The sequence below is a fragment of the Physella acuta genome, unplaced genomic scaffold, assembly GCF_028476545.2.
Source record: "Physella acuta isolate Inbredline_101_S28 unplaced genomic scaffold, ASM2847654v3 ptg000991l, whole genome shotgun sequence".
Lineage (NCBI taxonomy): Eukaryota > Metazoa > Mollusca > Gastropoda > Physidae > Physella > Physella acuta.
The window spans coordinates 298064-322482 of record NW_026732508.1 but is presented as its reverse complement, the minus strand read 5'-3'; the positions used below and the strand labels follow the sequence as shown (position 1 = coordinate 322482).

Below are 24419 nucleotides of genomic sequence, written 5' to 3'. Positions count from 1 at the left end.
TTTCCAAGATGGATGCACAAACAGTAACCAATGTAAACTACTAGATGTACAAATAGATCTCGATCTAACTGTTGATATATATTTGTTACTTTCCTATCATATCATGGCAGAAGCAGACCCTGTAACATTGGTAATATTAATTTGCTCACATCATTTACACTAACTAAGCTCATTAGATTTTATAGATAATGCTGTACTGTAGTGTAGGCCTGATCACTACTCAAACTACTCATTAACTCAACTGTTTTGCCAGTGTTTTCATTTTCATTTTGGTCCAAATTTTGGAAAATTTCTGCCTCACATTCACAAAAAAATCTAGATTTTTCTACTGTTAAATGCAATATTTTAAAAAGTAGGGTGTATTGGTAAAATTGGACTTTTTGTTTAAAAATGATTTATGCCTATGATTTGTATTATACTATTAGTAGGGATTTAGGTAAAAAAACACTAATCATCATATAAAAATAAAAATTACATATTCTTGTAGAGCTCAACAAAATGAAAACAAAACAAAAAATATTTTCTGTCTAGCTCAAATAGTTTTTTTTTGGCGAATTTTTTTGTGAGGGGTGGAATCCCCTTGCTTTTGCATTGGCCAATTGTGACAAGTCATGGTATACCTGAGTAAATTGAGCATAGTTATTTTACTTGCAGTTGTATTTTGTTCATATTTGCAGAGTTTAACTAGAATGATATATAGAACTTGTAAATGCTGTTGAAATTAATAAAAATAATACAGAACTTATATTTTTGTGTTGGCTTCCTCCCATAACCCCAAAAAACTGTGTGCTGCGCAAATATGAAAATGTTTCTAAAGCCCTATTTTATATAAATATAGCAAATGAAAGAACTACAAAGTTAGAAATCTAAAGTAAATGACTTGAACACTGTTATGTGCATATAATTGCCTCATTATTTTGGGCAGGTGAAGTAGAGTCCATCTTTAAGCCATTTTGTTATAAAACTGCTGCGCAAATATGAAAATGTTTCTAAAGCAATATTTTATATAAATACAGTGAATGAAAGAACTCCATAGTCAGAAATCTAAAGTAAATGACTTGAACACTGTAATGTGTCTACAACTGCCTTGTTATTTTGGGGAGGTGAAGTAGAGTCCATATAAAAGCCATTTTGTAATAAGTGAAATGAAGTTATCAGATCAATGTTTTTATGTGTGAATTGTGTATGGATTCTGATTTTCAGCATATAACTATATCTAAGGGTAAGTAGAACTTGAATACTTTAAATTACAGTTAGCACAATGCTAGTGTATAGCAACAGACAGGTAACCTAGATCTAGGTCTGACTCTTGTCAGTCTAGAGTCTAGAGTCTAGTCTGACAAAATTGGATTTTTAGGAAAAACATATTCTGCAAAACTAGAACTAGAGCTGAAAAAATTAAAGATGGGTATGTAAATATATTTTGAAATAAAAAATTAGATTTGTTTGCACATGCCATAAGAATGCTGTTATTAGTTGATCAAACTTAAAGGCAGGAAGATCGGGATGAAAAAATATAACAATGGTGGCAGCGTGACCTACATACAGTGACTACGTTCGGAGGGGTATAACTAATGTCGGAGTCAAAATATCCAAAAACAAATTTCATTTCCAATTACTTAAGATATGTCTGATCAGTAATCTACTCTCATCTAGAGGAATCTTTTAAAAAATCGAGATTCCAACGTATTTGAAACTAACCTTGATACAGAGGGAAGACCAAAGCAGAGACAGCATGCAATCAGGTCGCAAAGCCATTACAACTAAGGGACAACCACTCTACTTTTTAATTAACCTTAGGAAATGACCTTTTAAACTTAATTAATTACCATAAATTAAAAACTTATTAGTATGCAAAACCAAATCTCGTGGGTCCGGTATCAGAAAGTAATGGGCGATTTCGGGTCATGTTTTTACCGCGAACTCGGCGGATGCCGACAACCCTACTATTAGTAGATCTATAATTATAAATTAATAATATTATGATTTGGATTAAAAGAGAAATAGACTAACTGCGCTAACTAATAGTATCTAAGTACTAGTAAGTAGATATACTCGCTAAATAAAAACTCTATTCAATTTTCAATTTAAACATGACCACTGAATAATACACATCCAAATTTAATTCATTAGGCACTACCTTTAAGGGTTTTAGCTCATTTTTGACTGTTACTTAATTTAAAACTTATTGTCACACCTTTCCAATCTTACGCTTGAAGCCATGGCAAGCCACAAATTGGGTTATACCAGGGGTCGGCAACCTGCGGCTCGCGAGCCGCATGCGGCTCTTTTGATGTCAAAATGCGGCTCTCCAGCTCCTTGAACAAATACTAATAATCTTAATAAAAAAATAAATTATTTGAAATAAAAAAAAATGTTAGTGGCTCTTTAAAACCAGGGAAATTTTGAAAATTGTAACTTTTGGCTCTTCCGCTTCAGAAGGTTGCCGACCCCTGGGTTATACTTGTTAACTGGACAGTTCCTTCCTAGTGATCAGCCAAATAGCGGTCATGTGATGGTAAAAAAAATTAATAAAAATTGGTTGTCATTTTTTGGCCAGTCTTATTAAAAAATGGCTTACAATATTTGATTCAATTTTTCATAGACTGATGAACCTAATAATGCTCAACTATGGTAATAATTTTTGCATTCTGGAAATTGATATTTTAAATTTCAATTATTTTTAATGAAACCAACTTTTAAATTTAGCCTTCATTCTCCAAAGCAAACTTTGAGATGCTTTCCTGGCAAATATAGCCCTGCCACCTATAGATTGTTTTTATAACCTGAAAAACCCGCCTCCCGGTTATTGAACAATACTAGTGTGACAAAGGCAGCAGCATGTGTGACTTCTTTGTTAGGTCTTGTGCAACCCCTTCCTCACGGCACCCAAATGCGACAGAGCCGTGTAACCACCTGTCTGTAGGTATTTGCCCGCAGCTTAGGAATTCCTGCCTCTAGGCCGCGGACACCTCATTTGGCACCGATCCACCCACCTGATATAAAGAAGCACACTCTGCCCGCAGGTTCAATAATACTTCACTTTATTTCTTCTTGAATAATCACAGTTCAGATAATTAGGTGAATCTCAACAGACCTCCGATGTCACAGGTCCTCACACTATATCACTCCGTCTCTCACTATCTGCTTACACTTGTATCTGCATTCAATCCATTCTCTGCCTCTCGGCCTGTCTGCCTCCGATCTTTCCATCTTCTCTACCTACATACCCAATAGTATGGCTCTTATATACACCCAGTCACACCCAGTTGTACATCCGGTGTTGTCAACAAGGTCAAACTATTCTATTTCGGTGCCACCTATTGCATATTTTCTATTAATAGCTTGTCCATTTGTCTATAAGTTTACAAGTCAAATTCTATTTTAGTAACACTAGCTACGTCACAACAGTTTCATCATTATAACTATAAATAACTCGGTTCTGCTCTGGCCTTGACCTTGTAACCCTCAAAGTGCAAGTCCAGTTTTTGGCTTTGTTTTTTAGAGTTTTTCATTGCAATGATGAATTTTGTTTAGGCCTAAATAATAAGTTAATTTTTTTTAAAAATTAAGGTTTCATATTTTGGTACTGAGTAGTTTTAATAAGATAGATGTTTGTATTTTGTAATCACCACAAACCTGTTTATGTGAAATGCTATTTTTAGGCAAAAATCAACTATTACTGCCAAGCAGGCTACTATGGTCACATGGAATCTGCTGCAGTGGAAGGGCTTCAACGCTATGGCAATGACCCCATTCTCAAATTCTATGTTGGATTTGCCAAAGTTTTGCAGAGTAAGTCACATACATTCGCAGATTATTTTTTATTCAAATGATTTACAATCGTTCCAAGAACCTTGGAAGAAGGTTCAAATTAATGATCAAAAATCACCCTTGACATAATAAGCTTTTTATAAAGTTAATTCAAAGAGTTAATTATTTTCTAATTATAATACTTATATTTCTTTAATAGCTACGTAGGTTTTTTTTTTAAGCTTTTAAAACATTTATTTAGTCAATTGAGCATTTTATATAAACAGTTAATTTATAATTTAATACCTTTGGCATTTTACTCAGAACAATTATTGCACAGTGTAAAACGTATTTTATTAGATGGACTGCAATAAAATAGATTTCAAGAATGAAAACTGTAAAAAAAAAATACATTATCATTATTTTTTCTTATTGCAGTTGATAAAAAAAAAGCTTTAAAAGGATGCTGAGTTTTTCCCAGGCTAAACTGAAGTTAATTTGATTTTTATCTCAGACTTTATTTGATGCTGACTTCTTTCCTCAGACGTTTTAGTAAAGCTGATATTTTTTCTGTTACTTTTTGTGATGTTGATTTTTTCATAGCTTATGTAATGCTGTTTTAAATCTCAGATCGAGTTCAAGAAGGGATGAGGGAGCTGGATGTACTTAAAGATAAAAGAGACATCAACTTATGTGCAACTATGGCACTCATGCTTGCTCACAAGAAATCTCCTAGCATTGGTAAGTTTTCTCACCCAAATATTGTAGCACGATTGATAAAGCAAAAATCTTGTGTTGACTGATCTTCCTGACAGCTCTGTTTGGTACATGACTAGTCTGATAGTTACTCTTTCAGACGTACTGATCAACAAGGCAGTTGAAGTAGAGATCATTGTTATGTGACCTATGAACAGATATGTTGTCAGTTAATCTGCCAGACATGCCTACCATCCCGCCAAAATCGGAACCGTCCTGTTTTTTCACCAAAAAAGTAATCTGTTCCGTCATTCCGATTTTGACTCGGTTTGTTCCGACTTTTTTTGAAAAAAATAATTAATAAAGAAAGGTAATAAAGTGAATTGAAAAAAGGCAAGGGAAAAACGATTATCTCCCTTTGGCATACGTTTCCTTTTCCTAGTTTACTTACTATATTTAAAAGTATCATCTAATACCAGATCTAGCTAAACTAGATCTACATCTACTAATAGTAATAGAAAATGTGGACAACCTAGCTACAGAACGTTCTTTTTAGTATTTGCAATTGAATAGTAGATCTAATTTATGCCTTAAATAACATGTAGGGAGAAAAATACAATAAAATCATGACTAACATGCTAATTTCTAGATCTACATAGTACATAGTAGATCTAGAGACGGATCTAGTAGTAGTAGAGAATCTAGTAGTACATAATGAAATAGCGAATACTGAATACTGATCTATCTTGTAAGTTGTATCTTAACAAGTAAGTACTATTATGAAGAACTTAGTAAGAAGTAACTAGGACTTTTACTAGGTAGATCAAGGGTCTTGGGGGGGAGGGGGGGGGATCTCAGGTTACTGGTTAATTTTTTTTTTAATGTAAGCTGACATTAAGCAGTATTTAAATGTAGCCTAGAGACTAGTTATATTTATATATGACTAGAAGCCTACTAATGTCAATAGAGTTTAGAGTAATTTTTAATTAATTATTTTTTTATTTTTGACTTAGTAAAGTTGCGTCAGCGTGTATGTTCCTCTTTTTGGCCACAAATTCCTCTTTTTAGGCATAACTGTTCCTACTTTTGGCTGACAGGGGTAGGCATGTCTGATCTGGCCATCTTTCTTTTCCCCCTAAAGTGCATCAGATGCATTTGTCCCCAGCTGAGTCGACTCTTGGACATCCTACTGACTTGAGAATTTTGAATAATTGGTCATTCACTCTAATGTCTGACCATCCCATTCAGTATAACTAGTATGGGAAACTAACAACATAGACCACAAAAATAAATGAACTCTCCTTCTTCTGCCCTATATAATATAGGTCTAAAAGCATAGGCTCTTCTGTATTCTTTATTAAGTGCTACATTAATTAAAATATCAGGTGCATGGTGATTAAAATATCAGTGATAAAAACTTATGGATTTCTCATTTCTAGATCGTGATGCTGTTCAAGATCTTGATGCAAAGTTAAAAGAAGAAAGGAAACAAGCTGGAGAGCTGGTAATAAAAAAAAATTCCTTATTAAATAAATGGACAACAATAGAAACTGTAACTTCTCATCTTTGAGTTTAAAAATACGAAGTGTCTACTCGGAATAAGATTTTTTGGCAAAAGATAGTTCTGCGCATGCGCAGTGACCTATGGCTAGGGTTAGGGCTAGAATGAGGGTTAGGGGTAGGATTAGGGATAGGGTTAGGGATAGGATTAGGGCTAGGGTTAGGGATAGGGTTAGGGTTAGGGATAGGATTAGGGATAGAGTTAAGGATAGGATTAGGGTTGGTATTAGGGTTCTGCGGTTGTAAACACACGCATGCGCAGTACCATCGAAAATATCGCCGCTAAGGCAAGTCGTAGTTTCTCTCCATTGCGCATGCGTATCGCATGCGTATCTTATTCCGACTAGAATCGGCCTTAAAAATATGCCTCTGCTGTATGCTTTAAATGTTTTTTTAATTTTTCTTTTAAATAATAAAATGTATGTATTTTTACTTATTCTAATTTATCCGAAGGGCCTATATTTTGCTGGGCTGTTCCTGTTCAACACAGGGAAGTATGATAAGGCAAGGGAATACATTGACCGAATGCTGAAGATGTCCCCAAAAAGTACTGATGTAAATTAACATTTTTTTTCCTTTGATGACCTCACAGCTATTATTTTGTTTTGCTTGTTTTTTTTTTGTTTTTTTTTTATATATTAATGATGTAATGTGAAAATGGGTTGGTGTTGTCAAGGGGTAAAGCTAAAAGATTCTAGTTGACAACTTTGTGGTCGGCACTGTGAGAAAAGTAGCTTTATAAGCACAAATTCTTGGCCATGGGGTGTTATTTATCCCTCAAAGATTTTGAACCACCCACCTCCCATGCTAACCCCATCCATAATCACCCCCACTTGAGAAACCCATGCTTATACAGTATGTATGTGACTAGCTCTGATGGATGACTTAAATCATAGAAAATTAAGTTATCATTTCTTATGGAGAGGACACATTTCATTCCCATCTTCACTCTCCCTTGATTGTTTTAATCAAAGCCAAGCATTAACTTATTGACTTACTATTACTTTAATCATATCCAAGCATTAATTTAATGGTTTACTATTATTAATTATACAATTAAATCACAGAGATAATTTGGGGGGATTTTTATTTTTCAGGTTATAACCAAACAACTGGTATTAAAATAGTTGGGTTTTTTTGTGTGTTCTGTTTCAAGTTTTAAAGTGTTAAAACCTGCATAAACTTTAATGAAATTAATAAAATTGTTGCTCTTAAGCTTTGTACCCTTCCACTAGTAGAAACATAAATTTATTAGAAGTATATAAAAAGAATTAACATGCTGATTCTACTAAAGTCTTAAATAACAGTATTAAAATTTATCTTAGTTTTTTTACTCAACTAATTTAATTATTTTTAAAATTTGCATTAGTATAAAAAGTATTAAAGTATACATAAAAATATGAGAAATGTAGAATGTATGACACAATTGGATTGTTTAAAGAACACATGAATAGATTACGATGACAATTGCTCCTTATTTTAATGACAGGGTCTCACACTGAAGGGTTGGATTGAGTTGATGAGTGGCCGAGAATCAAAGAGAGCTATTAAATTTTTTGAGGAGGCATTGGTGTAAGTGTAACTTGTATTTTTACTTTTTGTGTTGATGGTGTGTGAATAGTCAATTAGCCTGAAGAAATCTTTTTAAATCCAGTAGTTAAGGGTTTTGTGGTATTGTTTACTTTTATATTTATCACTTTTCTTAATTCAATGGTTATTGATAATTTTTCAATAACTATTTATGTTTTTAATTCAGTTTTTGTTTATTTAAATCAAATTGTTCTAAATTTTATTAATTCTGTTGTGGTAGGTTATTGTTAATAGAATTACGGATGCTGTTAAACTAATGGTTATGGATATTGTTAATCCATTGTTTAAAAAAGCTGCAACTAGAGTGATAAAAGTCAATTCACTTAACTGGAAAAAAATATGTCTGTACAGTGATGGCTCAAAGAATGTGAGCGCTCTCTTTGGGAAGGCCAAGTACTTTGAGTTGAAACACAACTACAGCGGTGCCCTGGAACTCATCAACCAGGTGGTGGTCAGCCAGCCCAGCTTCCTGCCAGCTTTTGTTGAGAAGATGAAGCTTCAGCTGGCACTGCAGGACTGGGACCAGACTATAGAAGCTGCTCAAAGGTTTGTTTCTCATCTTGGCTGCCCAGTTGTTGTTTTTTAATGGCTATCCTATTTAAATGAACATAATTCTATGGTCTGATATTTTACTCCTAACAAATTATTTTAGATACAAACAAATTATCTTAGAAAATGTTAGATCCACATCATTTTCTATTTTTATGTCTGATTCACGTTTTTGTTTTACCCTTACAAATAATTTAGTTTACATTTTAAAGTTACTTATCAGTTGTTATAATTTACGTGTGATTAGTAGTTTTGTTTTTTCTTTTAGAGCAGAAAATGTTGATATTCATTGCATTGAAGCAATGGAGTATCAGATTGTACAAATTTTATGTAGAGAAGGAAACTATGCAGAGGTATGTGCAATACAGTTATTAGCAGTGTTAAAAATAATTAGATCTATAAGCGAAAATCAACCTGTTAAAGCATGGTTAATTTTTGGGACTAAATACATTTTTTTACCAATACAAACTGTTACTTTAATTTGTTTTCAATTTTGATTAAATATAATAAATATATATTTGGATTTAAAAATAATTTGTTTAAACACTTAGGCTGCAACAAAAATAGCAGACTTGATTACCACCCTGGATAGAGTGGAGTCACGCAGTGGACAGCTATATTTGCACTTCGCTCAAGTCTTCTCCAAACTGGTACAATTTTCATTACACTGTATTTATAATTCAAGTCTTGAATTTTGTTTCTGTTACTTGACATGAAGAAGATAGTCTCATGACTAAATTTGTGTGTTGGTGCTTCTATAGAGACTTTGTTTAATATAGTAAGGGGTTGGTTGTTTTTTTGCCCACATTATCTTCCATTTTACAAATAAAATCTTATTTTGATTCTGTTTCCTTTAAGATTTTAAAATTCCAAATGATGAAAAAAAGGTTTTATTTCAATTATTTTAAAATTCCCAAAGAGGCCAAACTGAAATCAGCAAACGTAGGTTTTTTTCTATCACCAGTGTGGCAGAAACCACTTAGTTCTCCAGCAGACAAATGTTCTAATGGAGAGGGCTATGTCCCTGGACAGCAGTAATGCAGACTTTGTCAATGAGATGGGCTGTCAGTTGATGATGCAGGGCAAGGTAGGTAACTCTCAAAACTCTGGTTACAATATTGTTTGGAAAAATAATAAACATTGGTTGTTGCTGTGATGTACCATGTAAATTTAGGAAAGAAAAGAAGTATAATTTTTTTATTTCTAGGAATTTTAGAGTAAATAATGTTTCTTAGTACTAAGTCAGATTAAGCAAGTTAAAAATCATTTATTGAAAATTAAATTTTAATTGTTTATCGCCTAAAAAAAATGGTTAAGAAAAGGCCTACTTTTCAGTGAAAACTAATACAAATATGAAAAAAAATTATTTTTTTCTAGACAAGTTCCAGTTTAAGTCATGGTTTGAATTTACACAGTTAGGTAGTGTTATGTACTTAGTGGGCTAGGTACTTAGGCATAGATCTAAATTTCTCTGACACACATAAAATTATTTTATGCATACAAATTTACTTGGTAAAAGTTTTATCTTAAGCAGCTTTGTCTGTTTATTTTTTGTTAAATTGCCAATGGAGTAACAATTGAACCTTCTCACATGTAACAACCAGGTGAAAGATGTTGTGTTATGTACTTAGTAGGTTAGATACATAGATCCTAACAATTGAACCTTCTCACATGTACCAGGTGAAAGATGTTGTGTTATGTACTTAGTAGGTTAGGTACATAGATCCTAACAATTGAACCTTCTCACATGTACCAGGTGAAAGATGTTGTGTTATGTACTTAGTAGGTTAGGTACATAGATCCTAACAACTGAACCTTCTCACATGTACCAACCAGGTGAAAGATGTTGTGTTATGTACTTAGTAGGTTAGGTACATAGATCCTAACAATTGAACCTTCTCACATGTACCAGGTGAAAGATGTTGTGTTATGTACTTAGTAGGTTAGGTACATAGATCCTAACAATTGAACCTTCTCACATATACCAGGTGAAAGATGTTGTGTTATGTACTTAGTAGGTTAGGTACATAGATCCTAACAATTGAACCTTCTCACATATACCAGGTGAAAGATGTTGTGTTATGTACTTAGTAGGTTAGGTACATAGATCCTAACAATTGAACCTTCTCACATGTACTAACCAGGTGAAAGATGCCATGAAGTGCCATCGTACCGCCATGCAGCTGGATGAGACAAGTGTGGCGGCACTCACTGGAATCATTGGCTGCCAGCTATTGCAGGGCCACATTGACGAAGCGGCCCAGCAGCTGGAATTTCTGACAGAGATACAGCAAAGTATTGGCCGCTCAGCCGTAAGAAAAATTCACTCACTCTATCTTTCAGTTAATGAAGTAAACTGCACATAATCAATTTTATTATGTATTTTCTATTTTACAAAAGCATGAAAATATACTATTATTTGTAGTAATCAAACTTATGCTTTATTGAGATTCCAAAATATTCCTTTAAAAAAAGGATTTTTTAAAAATTGTTGATTCATTGGTTTAAGAATTGTTTCAGCACTTTTTTTTTTAAATTTTTAACTACATTTAATATAAAAGGTAGATTCAACTTACATCAATATAAATGATTTTATTTTAATTTCTATTTTTTGTTGTTGAAAAAAAACATTATTTTTCATGTATTCTATGTATGAAGAATGATTTGATCATTTCATTTTAAAGATAGAATTTAGAAGTGTTGAATTTAAATGGTTTTCTGTAGGAGCTGGCATACTTATCATCAGTGCTAGCCATGAAGAAAGGAAAAGGTCCTGATAAGGTGATGGAGCTGCTGAATGAATCAATAGAGCTGCACTTTGCTGGTCTTAAGGTGTGGACCCAAGTTTATACACAACTTTTTTTTTAACCTCAATCTCCAAGAATCTATCTAAAAAAAATGTGTTTTATACTTTTGATTGCTAAAATGTTTCAACTGTAAATGATGTTAAGCTTTTTTCCTTTATCACCACACGCAACGATTTTTTAAATTAAACATTAACTGAGCCAGGTAAACTTTGAGTATGCTGATCACTTTTTAATTTTTTTACTTTTGAAAGTTTTTAGGAACTTGAAAGAACTGCAGTTTCTAATTTTAAAATTTCTGATCCACTCATCACTTATCTTCATAAAAGTCCAAACCTTCCCTCCTCCTAGAAGAGTGATGTCATTTATGGTCAGTTAGTTATAAAAATATTTATGAAAATGTTTTTTCTATTCTCAGGGTTTGCCACTAGGGATAGATTACTACTGTAAATTAAACCCAGACTTTCTTCTACGAGTCATTAAAGATTATCTTGTGTTTGGCCCTCAAGTGGTAAGTTGTGTTTCAAGTATAACCATTTAAATATTAGCATCTCCCCTGGATTTTGTCAACAACAAAAAACCTTATCTCCCAACACCTGTTTATAAAGTCCCCTTAAGTTTATATTCATACATATTTAAAAGAAACTAAACTCCCCCCAGCTGTTTATAAAGTCCCCTTATGTTTATATTCATACATTTAACATTTTGAATATCCTCTAACCCCATTGCTTCACACATTTAACATTTTGAATATCCTCTAACCCCATTGCTTCACACATTTAACATTTTGAATATCCTCTAACCCCATTGCTTCACACATTTAACATTTTGAATATCCTCTAACCCCATTGCTTCACACATTTAACATTTTGAATATCCTCTAACCCCATTGCTTCACACATTTAACATTTTGAATATCCTCTAACCCCATTGCTTCACACATTTAACATTTTGAATATCCTCTAACCCCATTGCTTCACACATTTAACATTTTGAATATCCTCTAACCCCATTGCTTCACACATTTAACATTTTGAATATCCTCTAACCCCATTGCTTCACACATTTAACATTTTGAATATCCTCTAACCCCATGGCTAAACTTGACCAGCTGATGATGTAATGAATGTTCTGGTTCCAGCCTGTGACCTCAGGTCAGCCAGTGAGTCCAGTACTCAAAAGATGCCACCAGGTGCTGGATCCCTTAACCCGTGCTGTTCCAGGTCTCATTGATGGCTTGTTTCTTATTGCCAAGGTCAAGTTTCTTGCAGGTAGGTCTAGGTCTTTATTCATCCATTTTGTTTTGGTTTTATATATCAATGTATTCATTTGTAAAATTACACTGTTGGTGTTGGCTTGTTTCTTATCGCCAAGGTCAAGTTTCTTGCAGGTAGGTCAAGGTCTTTATTCATCCATTTTGTTTTTGCTGGTAGGATCTATGTCATATGTTGGTTCCTAGTACCAACTAAAAATCATTATTTGCTTGATTTCATTTTCAAAAAAAAAAAATTCATCTTTCAATGTGATTCTCTGTTATGACTAAGACAGTTATTCAACATTAGATATGATTCAGTGTTCTGACTTAGAGAAAAAGGAGATAATTATACAGCTTTTTTGTCAGATAAGAGAGTAAAATTATGCTTGAAAATTTGAATTGCCAGGTGATGTAAATTCTGCTCAGACAACATTACAACACTGTCTAGACCAGGACGCCACATTCTCTGATGCTCATATTTTAATGGCGCAGATCCATCTTAACCAGAACAACTTCAAACTGGCAAATCAGTCCCTGGAAGTTGGCCTGAGCTACAACTTTCAGGTTGGCAGCACTCTTTACTTTTGCTATATCTATAATACAATCTGCTAGGTAGTGTGTCAGTCCTTCCTATTGTCATCTGTAAAGCCACTTTGTCTTTGTTTTATAAAGTTGGAGAAGGTGGTCGTGCATGGGTAGGGCTCTCCATGGGCACTGATGCCCAGAGAAACTTTGTTTTCAGTTTAAATTACACCACAGGGAAGGGGAGAAGGGAAATCTGGGTAGACTTCCATGAAAACATTGCACAATTTCTATTGCCATTGTGAAGAATGGTATAAGCTTATAAATTTATATATGAATGTATTAATTTTTAAATTATATTGTTGGTTAATTTTTTTAATCTGCCTGTGTTTTTACATTGCTGTTGAAGTTGGTTTACCTGGTACTTTAGGTTAAATACCTGTTGAAATATCTGTTTTGAATTTATTTTGTCCTAGGTCAGAGATCATCCTTTGTACCATCTTATTTTGGCCAGAATCCTAAAAAAGCAGGGAAATATGGCAGAGGCAGTGAAAACCTTACAAATGGCAATGGCATTACCTGGGATTAAAAAGAGTAGTGTGTAGCTTTTTGTTTTAGCTTTCAATAAAATATCCGCCATTTAGTTAATTAGAACTATTCCACAAACATATTTATATGTGTACTGGGGTTTAACAAAACATTTTTAAGAAAATGGTAGATTGTTTGACATTGATACTCTACTTAAAAGATATATTTTGGAGAAGGTTCAACAAATTATACTTAATAATTTGATCTTGGTTGCTATTGAAGCAAATCCAAAAAAAAGCAGGCTGAAATCTGAGTCAATGGCCTCAATGGCACATAACCAGTTGACACGTATACTGAATTGTGTTGGAAAGGATCCCTTCCAACACTAAAATTAAGAATGAAGAAGAAGAAAATATTTAATAATGACATTTATACTTTTGCTTAATTTTTTATCCTAAAGAAATATTGTTTCAAACTATAAAAGCTCCCTTCATTACATATTATTAAAAAATTAACTATTCATTAAAAACAATGTATAATAGCAGGCCCCTCAGATGCATTATATAAAACAGAATTTTTACAAACATTTTAACTATAGTTGCATAAGATACATTCTTACATATTTTTTATGCCTATTTTGAAGCATTTAAATGTAGTAATGATGTATCCCACAAACTGTTTCAGCCTCAGATTCCAAGAAGACCAAGACAGACCTGATCAGTGTCAATGACAGAGTTTCTGTTTTTCTGGAACTGGCAGAAGCTCACAGACTTCTGAACGAACAGGTACTGTAACAGGAGTACCGCACAAACAGCCTACACTAAAATATGTAACAAAATAGTTTAAATCAAGATTGCAGGTGAGGCTCCTTAGCTGGGGACAGCCACTCTTCTAGGAGAGACAACTCCAAAATTAAATAACTGCTGCCTTGTAGTCTGTTCTTGGTTGGACAAAGGCTATGGAAGCAAATCCAAAAAGAAAAGCAGGCTGAAATCGGAGTCAATAGCCTCAATGGCGCATAACCAGTTGACACGTAACGCTTAATTGTGATGGAGGCATGGTCGAGTCGGCAAAAAGCTCATTGTTGATAAATTCGAACAAAGTCTCGAGTTCAAACCCACTGACAGATAAATCTCAATCCCCTTCAGCACTAATAATTAAGAACGAAGAAGAAGAAAGAAGAAGATTGTAGGAAACAGCTTATACAACATACAGCAAGAAACGGCCTACACTAACATGCAGCTAGATAGTTTAAATCAAGATTGTAGGAAACAGCTTATACAACATACAGCACAGAACAGCCTACACTAACATGCAGCTAGATAGTTTAAATCAAGATTGCAGGAAACAGCTTATACAACATACAGCACAGAACAGCCTACACTAACATGCAGCTAGATAGTTTAAATCAAGATTGCAGGAAACAGCTTATACAACATACAGCACAGAACAGCCTACACTAACATGCAGCTAGATAGTTTAAATCAAGATTGCAGGAAACAGCTTATACAACATACAGCACAGAACAGCCTACACTAACATGCAGCTAGATAGTTTAAATCAAGATTGCAGGAAACAGCTCATACAGCAAGAAACAGTTTTTCAAACAACCAGCTAACATTATTAATATTAAATTAAACAAATTGTCATTGCTCATTTATTAATATGTAACCAAAATTACATTTTCCGGATCTTATCTTTAGTAAAAGAGTTTTACCTTATGAATTGTAACTTTAGTAAATGATTCTTACAGTAAACCAGTTCTATATTAAGAATTTTAATTTTCTAGCATGAAGCAGCAAAGATAATGCAAGACGCTATCAATGAATTTCAAGGAACCCCTGAGGAAGTTCGTATTCTGATCGCCAACTCTGACCTCTCCCTGGCCAGGGGTGATGTGGAGATGGCCCTCGGAATGTTGAGGAACATCACGCCAGAACAGCCGTACTTTGTGGAGGCTAGGGAGAAAATGGCTGACATTTACCTCAACCACAGGAAGGATAAGCGACTTTATGCTAGTTGTTACAGGTCAATTTTTAAAAATTTTCTTTTTAAAATATTTTTTTTTAACCTTTTTTAACACAGCAGCAAAATATTGTTTTTTTTTTTTATTATCTTTCCCAGCTATACATAAAAGTTTTATGACATGCATTGTTTAATGAGAATTTTATTTAAATAATGCTAGATTTTGTCAATTAATTCTTAGAAATATAAAACTGCATTTACATGATAGTGTCAAGTTAAATATCAAGTTAAGTAATTAACGTGATGAGCTTATTTTTACATAATTCTATGTATTAACAGAATGTGTTTTAATTGTTTTTAGATTTAGTTTTTAGTTTGGTTATGTTTAATGTTTTTAATTGGGATTTAATCGGTTAAAAAAAAAAGAATTTCTTATTGAATATTTAATTGTATAACTATTTACAGAGAGCTAGTGGATAAGCACCCAAGTACACACACATGTCTATTACTTGGGGATGCTTACATGAGCATTCAAGAGGTTGGTATTTTTTTAAATCAGTGTAATTTATAAAACTCATCAAAAAAATATGTGTGCTGTACTGTGTTTAGCAATTTGTCTTATTCTTGTTTGCTACAGTAAAGAGGTTTTAAAATGTAGTAAGTTATTGTTTACAATCTTTGATCATCTAGCCTGAAAAAGCTATAGAGGTGTATGAATCCGCACTGAAAAGTAATCCCAAGGATGCAGCTCTGGCCAAGAAGATTGGTCAAGCGTTGGTCAAGACACACAATTATGGAAAGGTTTGTGCACTAAACAATTTATTGTTAATTTAAAATTTATTGTTAAAGCAAAATAGTTGATGAGATTAAAAAAATACAATAAACTATTATTAAAATAATTTTAATCTAATTTTTATGGATGTTGTTAATCCAATGGTTATGGATCAATTTAATTAATTTGAATGTTGTCAATTCAATATTTATGTATATTTTTAGTACAATAACAGAATGCATTTGCATGTTTTGACAGGCAATCAACTATTATGAAGTTTCTCTTAAAGCTGGTGGTCAGGCAACATTGAGGTAGGTTTTCGATAGAGAGAAATTGTTTAGTACTTAGTTTATTGTTATGGATTGCAATTTTGCAATAGATTTGTTTAAAAAATTGACAGCTGTAATTTGTTTTAGATATGATTTGGCAGAGTTACTTCTGAAACTGCGACAATTTGATAAAGCGGAGAAGGTTTTGCGCCAAGCATTAGAGCATGACGGTCAAGGTATGTCTGGTTGTATGATGGTCAAGGTTGTATGAAAGGATAATCAAGATATGTCTTGTTTTGTGTAGTGATGGTCAAGATATGTCTTGTTCTAAGTGATAATTGCTGTACATGTTGATGGTTTAAATAAGTATAGTTGTTTTTATTTGTCATAACTACAGTTTTCTTAATGGAATTCCAGCTAAAAGTTCTAAGAAAAAAATAAAAATTTGTTAAAAACTGAGGGGTCGATGTGGTTGAGTCGGTAAAGCTCATTGTTGCTAAACCGAAAAGTATCGAGTTCGAACCCTCGGGCAGATGAGGCTCGTTAGCTGGGGACAGCCACTCTTCTAGGAGAGACAACTCCAAAATCAAACAACTGCTACCTTGTAGTTTGTTCTTGATTGGACAAAGGCTATGGAAGCAAATCCAAAAAGAAAAGCAGGCTGAAATTGGAGTCAATGGCCTAAATAGTGCATAACCAGTAGACATTTATACTTAATTGTGCTGGAGGGGGATCCCTTCCAACATTAAAAATAAAGAATGAAGAAGAAAAAGAAGTTAAAAACTGATTCAGCTGTAAAATGATATAACACCTTCATGTAGATCTTGAAACTTTGATGGAACACACACGTTACTTGATGCTTCTGGCAAAAGTCTACAACCAAGTGGACAGACTAGAAGAGGCCCAGAGCACGTTACAGAAGGCTAGAGATATGCAAGCCAAGTGAGGAATTTGTATTGAACTATTTTATTCAGATTTTTAAAGCAGTTTGTGCTAACCTACTAACAATGTATTTATTTAGTGGTTTTGTTTCCTTAAATTAAAATTCTGATTTTAAAATTGCTGATAATTGGTTTTCTTAATCTAAAGAGTTCTGAAACGTGTCCAGATTGAGCAGCCTGATGCTATTCATGAACAAAAAGAACTTGCTGCAAGGTAGGAAATGAATTCCTTTTTAAAAAAAATATATTTTAAATCAAATTAAAGATATTTTAGACATTAAATAAATTTTATGTTATGGTTTTGAAAATTAAAATTAGATCTAAATCAGTCTGCTCTTGTATGAAGTGATCTCAGCAGTTAAAAAATAGTTTTGTCTGGCTCCAGCATCTCAAGTCTGCTAGCTGAGCAAGCATCCAACCAGCGAGACACGGACACAGCCATCAAGTTTTACAAGGATGCCCTTGTGTACAGCGAGAATGACAGCAAGGTAAGACTTCACTTATTGAGACCTGTCAGTCACAGTCAAGTGAGACTGGACTATGTAGTGAGACCTGCTCATATAAAAAAGTCGGCCATTTATTAAAGTGAGACTTATCTGTCACACTAAAGTGAGTCCTGTCTATCTCAGTAAATAATATAGTGAGACCTGTTCATGTAAAAAAGTCAGCCATTTATTAAAGTGAGACTTATTTGTCACAGTAAAGAGTGCCTTGTTTAATCCTAGCATAGCTGTGAGCTTGCCTGTGACAGAAAAGTGTGATTAATAAATTACAGGAAAAGTGATGTAGGAAAATGTGGATCTAATCTTACCATTACATCTTTGACTGGGTTTTCTCTTCAACAGCTTCTAAAAGCAATTTTACTAACATCTTCTTGTCATTTTGAATCTATCTCTGGACATTTCAAGCCTTTCTTTTCTCTCCCCCCCCCCCCCCCCCCCCCCACCCCCCATTATTTGTGTAATTATTAGATTGCCAGCTAGATCAAAACTTGAGCGACAAAACTTTATTAAACATGGTGACTTAAATATAGTGACAGTTATGGAAACACTAGATTTGTTGGGTTTTTTGGGAGGTTGGGTTTTTTTTTTTTTTTTGCCTAATAGGCCAACTGATAATTTTTTTAAAATCTTTTAAAAAGAAATTTTTTTTTTTTTGTAATGCAGCCAGTTGGAGTGAGACTCAATTAAATCTCTTTTCACTCAAAAGTTCAATTAAAATTTTTATCCCCAATTATCATTAACTTACACTGGAAGCCTACACTCCAACTTCAATATTAGTAACTATGGATTCTTTTTTAAATTCTGTATTTGTTGACAACATTTTGTGTTGACTTTTACTAGAGGAGTTTGGACCTGGCTGGGCTGTACCTGATGACAGAGGACCTTGACTCATGCCAGCACCAGCTGATGACACTGCTGAAGAATGACAGTGAGAATGACAGCGCCACCATTGTAAGACTTTTTTTTATTGAGGCTCTGTGAAGTTATTTTAACCAAAGTTTAGTCCTATCCTAACTGCAATATTGTCTTGATTTTAAATAAGTAATCTAGATTTCTCTAGCAGAACCTCAGTATTAAATTTTTGTATTTGTAAAATTATTCAGTTGATTTTCATAAACCCAAGTAAACTCCTTGTTCAATCATTGAATTAGTCTGTTTCCCAGATTATGCAGAGTTTTTTAATGCATTTGGAGAACACATAAGAATTCCTTTCAATAGCAGTACTAATAAAATTTATTTTGCTTCAGTAACATTACTAATGATAAAATTTATTTTGCTGCAAAAGTAGTACTAATGAAAAAATATACACAAATGGTACTACTGTTAATGTTTAATTTACTGTAGTAACAGTACTAATGATAAAGTTTATTTGACTTCATTAACAGTACTAATGATAAAGTTTATTTGACTTCATTAACAGTACTAATGATAATGTTTAAATAACTATAGTAACAGTACTAATGATAATGTTTAAATAACTACAGTAACAGTACTAATGATAATGTTTAAATAACTACAGTAACAGTACTAATGATAACATTTTCTCCACCCAACAGATGTTGGCTGATTTGATGTTTCGCAGAAATGAGTATGACTCAGCCATGTACCACTTTCAGCAGTTGTTAAATTCAAAACCAGGTTTGTTAAAAACTATAACACATCCTATGTAAATTAGTTGGTTGTAGTAAGTGATGTTAATCATACAATCAGAAGAAATTTCTAAAAATAATTTATTTTATATTTACATGTTTATTAAATTCAAGTTGGTGCTGTAATATACCATTAGTTAGTTAAGGGAAGAGAGGTCAATAAAGTGTTATTTTCAACTCTTCAAAAATAAAAATTAGAAATCGCTCAGAGTTTAGACATGTACTGTAATAATTTTGAGACTACATAACTAACCAACTGTTGAAAAATAAAATAGATAAATCAGTACAAGATATGCAGTCTGTTCCACGTGACACCATTTATGGGGTGACATCAACTTTAAATAAGGCACAATTTAATGACCTAACAAAGTTTTATCCTGTTAATTTTATAAAATAGGAGTTGATGGAAGACTGACACCAAAACAAAATGCGTAATAATTGAAGCGATAATGGAGTGGGGGGGGGGGGGGGGCGGTGTGTTGACATCTTGAGTTTCTGCGCCAAATGATACCAAATCTTGTGATGTCACTGAATCAGAATGTGATAACCATTCGGTTTGTTGTTATTTTTAAGATAACTACGAGGCCCTGGCAAGATTGGTTGACTTAATGAGACGAGCAGGTAAACTTGACGAGGTGCCAAAATTTCTTGAACAGGCACAGACAGCTTCCTCTAGAGCTCCATTTGAAGCTGGATTCTCTTACTGTAAAGGGTTGTATGAATGGTAAGGAAACCTGTACCTAAAACTAACTCAAAATGTGTACAAATTATGGGATGGAAATAAATATTTATATTAAAAATATAATTCTATACTGCTTATAATTTTTACTATATCCTTTTTTTTATCTTAAAAATTCAATTTTTTTCAAATATGTAAAGTTTTTTTTGTGTAAATAACTTCAAAAGGATTAAAAATACTTTGTTTCATTTTATATAGAAATAAGAAACAGTTCTTTTCAATTAATGTTGAGAATTAACATAGCCAAGCAAAATGAAGTGTTATAGGAATATTATACTTATTTTTTTATGAATATATACTGTAACATGTTTTGTACATTTTACCTGCTCAGGTATTCAGGGAATACAACAGAAGCGCTGAAACATTTTAACAAGGCTCGTAAAGATTCAGACTGGGGGAACAACGCCATCTACAACATGATAGAGATCTGCCTGAACCCTGACAATGAGACTGTTGGTGGAGAAGTCTTTGATTCAGTGGATGGGGAAAGTGGATCGTAAGGACATTTTTTTATTTAAGTTATAGATTTTTATAGGAAAACAATTAAACTTGCTTTTAAATTTATTTTTCATTATGATGTTATTTAAATTCATTCAAGGCAAATACTCTTTATTTTAAAAATTCACACACCTTAGGACCAATATAATTGTTTTAGTTAATTTTATGCTGGTACCTTTTATTTCTGAAATTTGATCATCAATGAACTTAGTATGTTTATTGTTTCTGAAAAGTTTATGAGTATACTTTTTGTGATAGGTCTAACATGGACAAAGACAAGACAGACACAGAGATGTTGGCAGTCAGGACAGCAGAGAAGCTGCTGAAGGTGAGGCCAATGGGAGAACTTGTTGACAACTAATTTATAGCAACTTGTGGGGGTTTTTTTTTTTTTACATTAGTCTTTATTTGACAACTAGGAAAGCGTTGTTAATAGGGTGGTTGGCATGCCCAACATTGGCTAGAATTTTACTCTTTTGTTTGAAGAAATTTAAAAAAAAAAAAAAGCTATTTCAGTTTCAGGTAAATTTTGTTTGTTTCTACAAAACTGATTCTCTTTTTTTTTTTAATTTAAAATTATTTGTTCCTTTTGACAGGAAGTGAAGCCAAAGCCTGGAGATCTGAGGGTTACAATTTTAGAAAACATGGCTCTCATTGCAACAAAACAAAAGACCAATGTTGAAAAAGCACTCAGCAGTTTCATGGAAATATGTTCTGCAGAGGTACGTTCACTCATCATTTTTTTTCCTACATAATTAATTAAGATTATAACTGTCACACATGACAGATGCTATATAGGACATAGACAATACATTTTATCTAAAATATAAAGTTTTAATATCTGAGAAAATGGCTAACAACATTAGCTAATAATATTGATATTTAAACAAGTTGTGTTTGTAAACAATCACTTGCTGAAATCCGTTATTGCTTGTATACAGGGTGGTGCTGAAGGACAGGCTGAAGCAGCATCTAAGAAGGTACTTTTGATATTTTAGTTACATAGAATGATAATTTTATCTTAAAAGTTTTTTTTTAATGCTAACTATAAGTTATTTTTCTTTTATAAGTAAGACCAATAGCACCCACTAATCACTGTGGAAACAATGGTTCTTTCTCAATAGAGAGTTAAATGTAAACTAACTTTTGCCCTTAACAAGAACCTTGAATGTTTCATGCATAGTGTTCTCACATTGCTGTGTTTTTTAGTCATTAAAAATAATGTAAAACTTTAACTAAACATTATAATAAAATTAACATGATCAGTTGGAAGAGAAAAATTATAAGTAACTATCTTATTCTTCTTCAGTTTCTTAAGCTTAATGAGTTACATGTTTGTTTTCTTTTCCTCTTGGTAGAGAGAACATGTTGGTGCTTTATATGGAATGGCAACAGCCTACATGGTGTTAAAACAAGTCCCTCGTGCCAGGAACCAGTTGAAAAGAGTTGCCAAAAGTCCATGGACCATTCAGGTTTGATAGTTTTAAAAATAAAATTAATTTTAAAAACCTAATTTTTCATTCTTTCTGTAATACTGTGTTGTGAATTCATACAACAGTTGTTGGAAAAAATGTGATTTTTGTGTGTTGTAATTTGAAATGATTAAATAAAATTTAATTTACTGTATGCAGGATGCTGAAGACTTGGAGAAGAGCTGGCTGTTGCTTGCTGATATTTATGTGCAATCTGGCAAGTATGACATGGCTGGAGAACTGCTGAAAAGATGTCTACAGTTCAATAAGGTGCAGTGATTCAGTGATACCTTATGCCTAACTGTGCTAGTAAATAGAAATGGCAATCCTACATTAGGTTATCTTCATGCATGACTTTTCTCATAGATTATCCTTTTAGCATTTTAAAAATCAAATTTTGTTTAAGAATTACCTGATAAATTTGGAAATGTTTTACAACAGATTAGAATATTGTATTTTCAGAAGTCTTTATCTAAATTTTAAAAATTGAATCACATTAACAAACAAATTTTCCATTATATATTTCTTCTGTAAGCTTATGGTTATGTGTTATCTTTTTCTTTAAAAGTATTTTTGACTTTGCTTTCAGTCATGCTGTAAAGCTTATGAGTACAGTGGTTTCATCTTTGAAAAAGAACAGTCCTACAAAGATGCAGCCAATAGTTATGAAAATGCTTGGAAGTATGGCAACAAAAATAATCCTGTCATTGGTAAGTTTGCAATAGATATTTGTTTTATTTTATGCACACATTATATCGTCATAAGCAGCAAAGCTAATCAGATGATAGTAATAAGAAGTAATAAAAATGTTTAAAAATCTTTTTTGTTGCCTTTCTCCATAACTCTTTTTGGCTTGTTTTGTGTCCTGTATTTCTTTGGTTGTTTCCCTTCATTAAACTGTAGTTATGGTTAGACTAACCTAGCCATTCATATAAGTGGATTTTTTTTAATCCTGTGAAATATTGTAGAGATGAATATGTTTATAATTAATATATTTTCTCACCAACTTTTAGGCTACAAACTTGCATTCAATTATATGAAAGCCCGAAGGTTTGTTGATGCAATAGACATTTGCCAACATGTAAGTCCAAGTTTTTAATTTACTTGTTTAGTGTTGTTCTCATCTGCTCATCAAATGCTATTTTAAATTGGCTCCTGCAAAAACATTGACTGAGCAAAACAGTCTCATGTTTGTGTTTTTTAATGGATGTTAAGGATACTGATACTAAAGAAAAGTATGTTGTACAAGTCTTACCTGCACTCCAACAAATAGCCAACAGTTAATTGCTTTACCCAAATAATATTGCAATGAAAAAGTAAAATTTTCATGTTTTTTTTATGTCTTTTTAGGAAGTTATATCTTGTAAATTGAAAAATATAAAGTGATTATTTTCACGTTCTTTCTACAAATATTACATCTGTTTTTGGTGGCTATATTTTTAAAAACTTAAATTATTTGATAGGTACATATCAATCCATTTGTATATTATATGGCACAAAAGTTAAAATCATAAACTATTTACCTACTTAAACTTTGTTTTTACTTCTGACATCTTTTTCATTGTATGATTGATTAATTTATTAACTGAAAGTTTCAAATCTTGATAAGTAGTTAATACTGTGTGTTGATCTGTAATGTAGCTGTAACTCACATAACTGCCATCTTTTTCAGTATACGATTGATCAATCTATTAACTGAACGTTTCAAATCTTGATCAATATTTTATTCTGTGTATGGATCTGTAATTAGCTGTAAATCACTTAACTTTTGCACCCACCCAACACTTATAAAATTTGTTTGTGCTTTTTTTTTGCTATTAGTTTTGTTTCAATGTTTTATTTCTTACATTGCTAGTGTGTGGTAATTTTAAAATGATTATTTCCAGGTTCTCAATACGCACCCAAATTATCCAAAAATTCGTAAAGATATCCTGGAAAAGGCAAGGCAGAGCATCAGAGTTTGAGTAGTATGGAGAGCACACAACTGTTGAAGAGTCACCATTTCATTATCCATTACTTTGTACTTCTAAAGCTGTTCAAAATAAATTGTTCCGTCCTGAGACAAGTATCACAATAAGGTTCATATTGTCTGGAGTTTTTTCATTTTACCTAGACAAATGTTGTCCAATTTTACAATTCAGTTTTTTAAAAATGTGATTTTGTGATTTTATTACACTGACGTGAAGATCTGATGTACAAATCTTGAAACATTTTTACCAGTTGACTATCCAATAAACTCTGTCAAGAAATGTTTTTATCTAAGTATGATTTATGCTGTCATGAATATTTATTTTGTTTTTATCCCAGTATAAATAGATTGAAAATAATAAAAATGTGATATATGTTAACTGTGT

General features: G+C 32.7%; 1 protein-coding gene across 1 annotated transcript; it reads left to right on the top strand.

Moving 5' to 3' along the window:
• LOC131954363 (tetratricopeptide repeat protein 21B) lies at positions 1 to 24419 on the top strand. Its single transcript, XM_059317984.1, has 37 exons — positions 1 to 130; positions 3666 to 3795; positions 4384 to 4494; positions 5889 to 5953; positions 6463 to 6564; positions 7499 to 7581; positions 7951 to 8145; positions 8417 to 8501; positions 8700 to 8798; positions 9113 to 9235; positions 10293 to 10460; positions 10873 to 10980; positions 11371 to 11463; positions 12094 to 12223; positions 12614 to 12771; positions 13206 to 13326; positions 13942 to 14042; positions 15047 to 15285; positions 15688 to 15760; positions 15913 to 16023; positions 16253 to 16305; positions 16411 to 16499; positions 17085 to 17205; positions 17353 to 17418; positions 17590 to 17692; positions 18548 to 18658; positions 19264 to 19345; positions 19930 to 20080; positions 20427 to 20591; positions 20852 to 20921; positions 21190 to 21315; positions 21535 to 21573; positions 21952 to 22065; positions 22225 to 22335; positions 22655 to 22775; positions 23079 to 23146; positions 23952 to 24419. The coding sequence occupies exons 1-37, from the start codon at positions 104 to 106 to the stop codon at positions 24027 to 24029; spliced, it is 3990 nt and encodes a 1329-aa protein (XP_059173967.1). The 5' UTR covers positions 1 to 103; the 3' UTR covers positions 24030 to 24419.